Raw genomic sequence first — 10,963 nt, forward strand, 5'->3', positions numbered from 1 at the left:
ACCTACTGACAAATTATACATAGCAGATCAAGAAATATATGTCTAGGTAAGGTTTATCTGAGAATAATTGGTCTTTTCCCAAGATTATCTACATGACACACAGTAATTAAAAGTACCAGACTGGTGGAACGAACCTTCTTGGGTGTTTAACAGACATATTTTGAGGCCTATATAATTTGGTCAGAGGGAAATAAAGGACACTTTTTGCTCCTAGCCCTCCTAGGTCGACTAGTTCCAGGGGACTGTGAGCATCTCTCAAAATGTCCTATAATGGTGGTGGGTCACCTGTCCTCTTGCTCAAGGAGGCCGAGGAGACCCCACCAGATGGACTTGAACCAGTGTCCAGTCTATAAAGAGGAGGGTCAACACAGAGGAATCATTTCCCCGATGCTTCTAAGTGAAGCCAGCCATGGTTGAGCAGGACCTTTGACTTGTCTTCACATAGGCGGAACTGGTAAAAGAAAGGAGCCAGGGGCTCCTCCCAAGCCCATGTGACCCCTGAGGAACAGATCCTTAAATGACCTTAAGAGTAAAAATAAATTGGTTTATCTGGACCAACTGTATGGCCTTAAACACCCAAAAGGAAAGTATAACCAAAGATTAAAGGGGCTGATATAATTGTTTAAGAGTCCATATGCATAGCTAAAGGCTACATAACAAGCATAATGCCAGACAGGTGATACCTTTTTTGGAGTTGTTGGCCAGGGTAGCCCAAGGGACTCCCAGATAGTAACCCAGCATAGAACTGGGAAAATGAACAGCAGACCACAATCTTATCTAAAGGAATATTGACAACTGATTACTGCTAGATGAGGAACAGCTGACCCTCCTAAAACAAAGACCTCTAGATAGGCTGACTAGATTCACTAGAGGGGCAAGTAGTGGGGAATGGCTGGGGGTGCTGACAACACAGCAGACGGTAGCAGGGATATAAGAGTATAAGGGCTCAAGCTTGGGGAGGGAAGCTATGGAAGGGTGCTTCTGGGAAGTGGGTGTATAGTCAAATGAGATGGTTTGGGATGGTCTGTGTGATATACACATGCACAAAATCAATAAATTTTTTAAAGATGTATTATATTTGAGGAGGAAGCATGGAAATTTACATTATGCTAATTAGTAGAGGTGATAAACATTACCATTGAAATCTGCCCGATGACTTTATAGACATACACAGGCACCAAGTATCCAAGTGCAACTGATTATGACTAGTAATAATCAGATACATACAGATTAGAGATGCAAGTGCCAACATCTCAGTGTTAGTTGCAAAAATAATTAGTCTGACTGCAAGGAATAATATATTCTAAAATGAAATGGAGATCTTTTTTAAAGGTTAAAAACTCATCCAATTTTATGTCTTACAGGGCTTATAGTGAGTTCAGTAATATATAACTATATTAATTCAACTGTGAACTAGAAACTTGCACACACTTGTGAAAGAGATGTACTGTTGCTCTGGAGTGTGTTACTGAATATGTTAAAGCTGTAGTGAAAAGCTTCTAATCATGTAGTTATTAAAAAATTTAAAAAGTATAATGATTAAAAAAAGAATAATTCTTCAAAGCATAAAAATTTGGTCCTTAATAATTAGTAGAAGTGAAAAACATTATCATTGAAATCTTCTTGATGATTTTATATCCACGCTCAGATGCCAAGGAGCTCAGAAAGTAACCGGCTGTGACTAGTAATAATCTGATAGAGATTAGAAATGCATGTGCAAACATCTTAATGTCAATTGCATTAAAAATGAAGTTTTCTGCATGAAACTCTGTATTTTAATAATGAAATGGAGATCTTTTTCAAAGGTTAAAACCTCATTTAATTTTATGTCTTATAGGGTTTATACTAAGTACAATATTGTGTAACTATAATAATTCAATTGTAAACCTAAAAATGTACAGCCAATTTTGTAAGAGATGCTGCAGCCTAACTCAGAAAATTGTTATCGAATATGTCAATGCTGATGTAATGAAATGCTTCTTCTAAGTATGTGGTTATTAAATAATTTTAAAAAATCAAATATTCTCAGATAAACTTTGACTAGATATATATTTCGTTCCTTAAACTAGTTGACTAAACTATGACCATAGACATCTTAAGATGTGTATATTATTTTTGTCTCACCCTTTATAGATCATAACAAACCTAAACAGACCTTCATCACTTGCTTAGGCTATCTCACTTTTCTATTTTGGAAAATATCTCCATTCCCATATCCTTTTAACATCTTTTACATTCCCATTTTCTTTTTTTAAAATAATTATGAGACATAATAGCATTAACAAATAAATTTGCTATCTGTTGTGAGACCTCTTTTCCTGGGGATGCTAAACAATGCTTATTCCCTTTCAAGGTTCTATTTTTTTTTATTTTATATGTGTGAGGGCCTGCATGTAGATATGTGCACCATGAATGTGCCCAGTATCTTGAAAGCCATAAGAAGGAGTTGGATCCTCTGGAACTGTAGGTACAGGTGGTTGTGTGCTGCCATGTGGGTACTGGGAATTGAACCCAGATTCTCTTCAAGAGCGGCAAGTGCTTCTAACCTCTAAGCCATCTCTTTGGCTCCACAACCTAACTCTTAACTATCATGACCACCATGTCTGCCTAAAAGACATAAATCAACATGAATGACTAAACTGATTAAATTTTTAGCATATATTTTTATTGAATTTTTGTGCATTTCATACATCTTAATCATATTTAGACCCATTCCCCTATCTGTACTCCCTCATAGTCCCTTCCCACCAGATTTCATGTATTCTGTCATATATGCTAAGGCCTATCAAGTCAAGTTGGTGTCCTCAGATGTCCCTTAGTGTGAGTTCTTCCACTGGAGCCTGGTCAGCCTATCTAGCAACACTCCCTTGAAGAAAACCAACTCTTCCTCACCTAGCAGTGATCAGCTGCCAATAGTTCCTTGGCTAAGGTTGGGGCTTCTTGCCCATTTCCCTAGTTCTATGCAGGGTTTTGTCTGGTTTAAGTTTGCATGGGTCTTATGCATGCTATCTTCATTGCTTCAAGTTCATATGAGCGAGTTCCCAAAAGCCTGGAAAACTCTGTTTCCTTGTGGTCATCCACTACTCCTGGCTCTTCCATTCTTTCCCCTCCCTCTTCTGCAATGGTCCCTGAGCCCTGGGTGACTGAGGTTTAATATAGGAGTCCTATATTAAAGGAGTCCTCCTAATATAAGGAGTCCTATCCAGAGACATACATTCTGTGGCCTCTTATTCTCTACATTTTGATCAGTTGTGTCTTTCTGTGTTAATCACCACCTGTTGTATGTGGAAGCTTTGCTGGCAAGAGTTGAGATGCATTAATATTCTCTCTGCCCCTGTTTCCTGAGCCTTAGGTATAGCGGTTGCCTTGTAGATGTTTCACTTAGGGCTGGGCATCTCACAAATACCCAGTCTCTGTGTTTGACCAGTTGTGGAACTCTGTAATAGTCCCCATCTGTTACAAAAAGAAGCTTCTTCAATGAGTGATGGCAGGTATACTTGTCTGTAAATATAAGGATGCATGTTTAACATACATTTATCTAGGGATGTGGCAGATGTAGTGTTTTCCCTAGGATCTATGAACTCTCTTGCCATGTGTATCTGACTATGCTCACAAGTACCACACATAAATTCCCTCCCATTGAGTCAGCTTTAACTCCAATTAGCTAGCTGTTGATTACCCCCTAGATAAAAGTGTCACTACTGCACCAATAGAGATAATTACTCTGTCAGTCATTGCTGTGGTTATTAGGCTTTAAAGCCAGGTAGGATCATTGATTGATTTTCTCCCTTAGCAGCTTACATAGTATCCTCTGAAACTATGGGAGCTAGTCTTCAGGGAGGTGGTTTCCAAGTCAGTTCCAGCTCCATTGTTCCAAGTTCTGTGTCTGAAGTATGTCCTGTTTTCAGCAGTAATGTCTTACCTTCAAATACTGGGAGTAAATCAAGGGCTGTGGCAATAGCCTATGTTATTTGGGAGTCACTTGGACTACCCTGACCAATAACTGGAAGGGCGGTTTCTCCTATCTGACACTGTGTTTCATGTTATGTGGCCTTCAGCTATATGCCTACACTCATGTATAGATATTGTATGTGTGTTTTTCAGTAGGCTTTTCAACTAATACATTTCTCTCTGGTTTTTCACACCGCCTAAGCATTGAAATTGATTTAATTTGTAACCCCATTCTTTAGTTACTGCCAACAAGGGAGACATCTAGTTCAGTGGAATCAAATGCTACCTGTGAAAGTGTATCAGAAGGCTCTATCAAAGTTTCTTGGGGCTGTAGCCTCTAACATGAAGTCCTTTCTGCAATGTGCAAGCAGTTGGAATGAAGACAAGGCTTATGGTTAAAATCTCAGACACACAGAAATTAGAAATTCAGTGTTGACCCCCAAACAGTATAGGTCTCCTAGATATTCCTAGCCTATGGGGGAGGGACTTATGATCAAAGCAGGCTGAGATGGAAATGATTATAGATGTCAAGATGACTTTCCCCTCTTCTTTTGGTTTGCTGTTAAGGAAATTCTGCCACAGCTGCCTGGACTTTCTCCTTCTCTGTGTTTATCTCATATGTCCCCATTGGATGTTCCCCTGTCTCAAATAGCTTCAAGTTACAAAGACACCAGAGAATTTGATCTTGCTGGTTATAAGTAATCTAGTAGTTGCTTCTAAATTGTAGGAATATTTTTAGATTTTGAAGTGAGGAGCACAGAATTGGTGCTTCAAAATATCCTAAAAAGTATTAAAGTAATATGAATAGGGTATGAATTAATAATATCTGAGTAGTGGGTCTATAATACACAATAAAATAGATGAAACTGGACTACTTTCCAGACTGACGTCATACCTGTTTTAAAATTTTAATTTCAAATAATTTGAAAGGTGATGTGCACAGTTAAGGTAAAACCTTGAATTTCTGTTACCTTCCTTGTCCAACTAGAACATCAGTAATGGGACTTTGGAGAATGTGTGACTATTGAGCACTTGAAATATGGTTCAGACAACTGAGGAACTGAACTATTGATTCAGTTTAAATTTAAATAGCCAGCTATGACTAGCTGGCACCACACCAATCTGCACAGATGTAGAATACGGTGATGACTCTCTATCAGGATAGTCTAGATTATGTTGAAGTCACAGAGTTCCTTAATATCATGGTGGTTGTAATTTATAAGAACCGAGGCCTGTTTCTTTCTGTGTTATGTGTCAGTCTGAGGTTGGCTGGAGACCCAGGTGGATAGAGCAAGCACCATCTAACGTGTTCGGTCATTATGAAGAGTCTTGCACCACTAGGTGCTTTTGCCCAGAGGGGATACACAGCGTACAACTCATTGAGCAGAACTTGTACACAGCCTCATCTAACCAAGAGGCTAGGCTGAGGTCCTCTGTGCCAGGAGGCAGAAAACCTCAGTAGCGACTGCCATAGATTTTACCTTCCCTGGCAAAATACAGAGAAAGGGGTCCCTGTGGACAAAGAAAGTAGTATCACTGTATGTCCTTGAAAAGACTTCTTCAGAATCCAATTGTCCAGTATTTCTTTGATACTTACCAGCACAGATATATGACAAGCAGGTAAGGTGTGAAGCAAAATGCTAATATCAAATGCTTTAGTTAAAAGAAAAAGATTGGTTTTTGGAGATAGGGTTTCCACTATGTAGCCCAGACTGGCATTGAACTCACTATCCTCCTGCCTCAGCTCCCTGAGTGCTGAATTACAGGTATGTACCACCATGCTAGGTACAAGTCTTTATATAAAGTTAGAGCTGACAATAGTCAGCAAGTCTTCCCAGTTACATATAGGAATATCTTTTCATATGATGATGTCTAGCATAAGGAATAATCAGTGGATTTTTTAAAAATGTGCTTGGAAATAGTACAGAATACATGTCATACATCCCCTCCCTATATTAGCAAGGAATAGAAATAGACCTTTTTTCACGAAATAGTAACTTCTTCATTGGAAAAATTTGTGGATTATAGTTGTCTTAAAAAGTGAAAAAGTTTAAATGTTAACTGGAAAATGGATTGTTTTCCTCTAGACTATACCACAAGATCACAGTGTCATCTAGTCCAATATATAACAGCATGTCTTGAATTCTATCCAGAATGTGTACACTATCATTTGAACATCTCAAGACATACGACCTCACTTGCCTATATCAAATAACTGACTTCCTATAGCACAGGAGGGACAATTTGCTGATAACAAAAGAATTGCCTGCCAGTAAGGAACCATATTAAGGCTGATAATTAAAATCAAGCCCTGGTAAATATTAACAATAATGATAACGATTTTCTCATGTGTAAAAAATGTTGCATAGACTTTAGTCTTATAAGATCCTAACGCTTTATAAAATATCATGCAGAATGTAAAGGCGTACTACCAAACTGATACTGCAGAAGGATTTTGAACTTAATGTGTAAATTAGACCACCTACAATAAGTTATTCTGTTCTTAGGTTAAGCACAACTCTAAAAGCCAATTCTTTGTGTGTGTGTGGAGGGGTGTATGCATGTGCATGTGTTTGTGTGTATTTAATGTACATGCACATATTTGCAGGTGTGTGGGAAGGTGAGAGGTTGACATCAACTGTCTACCTCAATTGCTGTTCACATTATTTAAAATTTTTTAAAATTTATTTTTATTATATGTGCATGAATGTTTTGCCTGCATGCATGTAAGTGTTGTACAATGTTTGGGAAGCCAGAAGAGGGCACTGGATCCCCTGGAACCAGAGTTATGGACTGTTGTTAGCCACCATGTGGGTGCGGGGAACTGAACCTGGGTTCTCTGCAGCTAGTGCTCTTAGCTGATAATCCATCTTTCCAGCCCCTCCACCTTATTTTTTGAGGCAGGGTCTTGTACTGAACCTGGAGCTCACTGGCAAGGCTGGCTAGCCAGAAAACCCTGTAGGATCTGCCTTTCTCCACCTTATCAGTGCTGGGGTTACAGCTGCACATTGTAGAGCCTTGTCTCTATTATGGGTGCTGGAGATGCAAACTCAGTTCCTCATGTATGCACAGCATGCACTTTGCCAACTGAGCCATTTCCCCAGCTCTATAAGCCAATTCTTTATAATTACACAGCACAGTGTTTGGTTGTAATTACCAAGATGTATTTGCAGACTCTACAATTAGTGGCATGGAAAAAAAGAGAAATCTACAAAGGTTGAACAAACCGCATGCACTGTGGTATTCTTTATTTAAGAACTGTGAGCTAACGACAGCTGTAGCGTTCTTGTTCACCATTCTGACGGCATAACAAAACTGAGAGAACAGTAAGACAATCGCAAGAAGGCATTAACCTGCAAACACATGTATACACCACTCATGTACATACACACACACAACATACACACGGAGTATAGTATAAACACAATTTAAAGTGATGAAAAACACTTTGCTCTAAATCAAATTAAACCCCTTTATTATCATAAACTGTGGAAATACTGTGGCTATAATGAAAAATATTGTAACTGTTTAAAAAGCAAAAAGGGAAAAATACTGGCAATTTGAAACTAGCAGCAAAAAGCAGCTAAAATAGAATTGAGGATAACAAGACTAAGTAATATCAACGTTCTAACGATGGAACTGTGTGTGTAGGACTGCACAGAAGTAATTTAAAATAGATTTTAAGGAACTATTAAAAAGTCCTTTGAAATGTTAGCTTGCTGCATTTTACAAACAGTGGAAAAGGAAAAAAAAAGTATTTGGAATGTTACACGCACACACACACAGAAGAAAGGAATATCAGTTTATGGTCTTTGTTTATGACCTTCAGAAAGTTTTACAAAGAAAAAACTTAAGTGCCAATGTAGTGAAAGAAAGTTAAAAATTCTAAAGATGCAAATAAAGATGCAAATCTGAGTGCATTGATCAGGTCTAAGGATATAGTTCAAGGTTGGGGGCAAGGCATGCTTGATGCACATTCAAGAAGGAAAATAATGGTGGACCCCATAAAGCAGGCTGAGCTCTTTGAAGAGTGCTGAGAATGATGTATTAAACTCAGACTGTCTGGAAGGAGATTCCAAAGTACACAGAGTTCTATAGCTGTTTGCCAGTTGAAATCAGTTTCATAGTGCCCAATAAATAATTAAAACTAACATTTCAGCAAACTGGGCTTCCTACATTCAGACACACAACTCTTGCACATGCAGGCTGATATTCTGTCAGCAGCATAAATCTGAATCCTGTTTTTTTTTTTTTTTTTTAAAGCACATTAGCCAGGATTTTTTTTCATGGTTTCTCATACAAATGTCTGAAGCTGCTAGACATTTTCAAAGAGGGATAAGTAGTTTCCTACTGACTTTAGAAGAAAGGAGATTTTACTTTCCTAAGGAAGCTAGAGTCATCTGTGAGCAGGGGGCCTGTCTTGGACTCTAAGAAGCATAATTAAGACTCTCAGTGCTCCAACTCATGACAAGTTTAGAACCATTCAACTGGCAGGTTGAATGGGGAGGAGACAGGAGAATTCAAATGTGTACAGTCTGCTTTGGAAGAAAGTGTGCCTGCTGAGCAGTTCGACTGCTTTCAGAATGAAACACTGCAGGACGGGAAAACTGGTTCTCTGAGCTCTCTGAGGCCTTCCATCTCCAGGGAATCTTTGGGCTGAGCTGCAGTAGGAGGCCCAGGGCCCTGATTGTGGCTTTACTTTTCATGAGTGCCTTCAGTTGGGAAATGGATGACTTTCTAGATAAGTATTTCTTTGGTTCTTTTCTATTTAAAAATCAATTCGTCTGACAAGTTGATGGTGATTTCCTCTAAATGAAATCTAGCTGCACTGGTGTCTTAACGTGCCAGCTAATTCAAATTAATGCCCATCAATGACGTTGCTAGGTATCAACTGATGTTGCTGATGAATCCACCCTCAAATGACCTAACTAGAGAATCTATCACACTAGAGTGCTTTTACTATCTTGAGTTTTTTTGAGCTCTAAAGAATCAGTCCTTTAAAATGACTTAGAAACTGTTTCGGTCTAGCTTTGCTTCACTCTTCCTCTTCTTCCTCTTCCCCTACCCCTTCTCCTTCTTCCATGGTTTCCACAATGAGCTCTGCAGTACAGGTGGCTTCTCCAAGGCTGTTGACAGCCTTGCAGGTGTACTTGGCATCGTCATCCCCACAGACGTCACTAATAATTAGAGAGCAGTTCCCGTCCTCATCGTAGTCTATCTGGAAGTGACGGGACTCCTTGATTGACTGGTCATCCTTAAACCAGACAACTTCAGGGTCTGGATAACCTGCATCACGGGAGAGAACACAGTTGCAGAATCCGTTATCAGAAGTTTTTATCAACTCAATCAAGAGACTCCTAAGCTACCTGTGTTGATTTATGGATCAAGGGAAAAAACATTAGGATGTTGGCTCTTAGGGTGTATTTTGATATTTATGTTAGTACGAGAATGTATTGTAAAGACTAATATATGAAACCTCAAATAGAATATTTTTGTTTGTTTGTTTGAGACAGGGTTTTGGTATGAAACTTAGGCTAACTTCCAACTTCAGGAAACCACCTCCACCACTTCAACCTCCGAAGTGCTGGGATTACAGGCATGTATCCTGAGTGTCAATTCCCATCTATGTTTGACTCTTACACCACCTCATCCTTAGTTAGATGGAAGTACTCCTGAAATATAGCTTTACTTCTAAACTATACAACTAAGGCTAAACATCTTCTTGATAATCAGAAAATGTATTAAAATTAAATGTATCAAAGCTTAAAGTTTAAATTAAAAGTTTTAAAAAATGGGTGTAAGGAATCTTTTGGGGATTGAAAATATCCTAAAATTGGATTGTGGTGGTATTTATATGATGCAAATTTGTGGAAAATAGTCCAACTGTAAACCTAAGAGGGGTTAATTTTATGGTATGCAAATTTTAACTTCACAAAACAGGTTACAGTTGTATAAAATATCAGATAGAAGAACTGACAGTGTTACTTGGAAAAAGAAAACCTGGGGCTGGAGAGCTGGCTCAGCCATTAAGAGCACTGGCTGATGTTGCAGAATACCTGGGTTTGAATCCCAGCACCCATATGGCAGCTAACAACCATCTCTAACTTCAGTTCCAGGAGATCTGATACCCTCTTCTGTCCTCCACAGGAACTGTATGACATGGGTATACTTACATACATGCAGGCATAACACTGATACACATAAAATAAAAATAAATAAAAAATTTATAAAAAAGAAAAAGAAAACCTGTCTTAGTCTGACCCCAAAGCACATAATCCACATAATCCATAGCTGGGAATGGATCCTATTGGGTGGCCGCATGCATTAGCCATATCTTTATAAAGTTCCGTGTTAAAAATATATGAAATGTGGGGCTGGAGAGATGACTCAGTGGTTAAGAGCACCTGAGGCTGCTCTTGCAGAGGACTTGGGTTAAATTCCCAGCACCCATATGGTGGCTAACAGTGAGTTCCAGGGGAATCCAACACCCTCTTCTGACTCTGTGGGCATTACAGACATGTGTGCACTTACACACATACAGGGAATACACTCAGACACATGAAATAAAAATAATAAACAAAATATTTAAAAATAATAAAATAGGGGCTGGAGAGATGGCTCAGCAGTTAAGAGCACTGGCTGCTTTTGCAGAGGACCCAGGTTTGATTCCCAGCACCCACATGGTGGCTATGAACCGTCCTTAACTCCAGTTCCAGGGGAATCCGAAGCCCTCTTCTGACCTCCGCATCATTGCACGACATGGGTGCACTCACATACATGTAGGCAATACACTCATACACATAAAATAAAAACAATAAATAAAAATTATCTTCACATAGATGGAACTGGTAAAAGAAAGGAGCCAGGGGCTCCTCCCAAACCCATGGGACCCCTGACGAACAGATCCTCTAATGACCTCAAGATTAAAAACAAATCAGCTTATCTGGTCCAATTGTATGTCCTTAAACACCCAAAAGGGAAGTATAACCTAAGATTAAAGGGCCCAACATAA

At 38.9% G+C, this 10,963-nt stretch overlaps 1 protein-coding gene across 4 annotated transcripts in view; it reads right to left on the reverse strand.

The window, feature by feature from the left end:
- Window positions 1-7,168: 7,168 nt before the first annotated feature.
- The window catches only part of Mylk (myosin light chain kinase), a 302,239-nt gene continuing 298,444 nt past the window's right edge, over window positions 7,169-10,963 (reverse strand). For 2 of the 4 annotated variants that reach the window (XM_017800557.2, XM_017800558.2), the window contains one exon: window positions 7,169-9,237. In XM_017800557.2, the coding sequence (XP_017656046.1) occupies window positions 8,987-9,237 (251 nt within the window). In that variant the 3' untranslated portion in view covers window positions 7,169-8,986. The remainder of the gene's footprint in view (window positions 9,238-10,963) is intronic. The other 2 variants (XM_029568164.1, XM_029568165.1) reach the window with 2 other exon arrangements.

Source organism: Nannospalax galili, unplaced genomic scaffold (genome assembly GCF_000622305.1).
Source record: "Nannospalax galili isolate Female #2095 unplaced genomic scaffold, S.galili_v1.0 scaffold18, whole genome shotgun sequence".
NCBI classification, from domain to species: Eukaryota; Metazoa; Chordata; class Mammalia; order Rodentia; family Spalacidae; genus Nannospalax; species Nannospalax galili.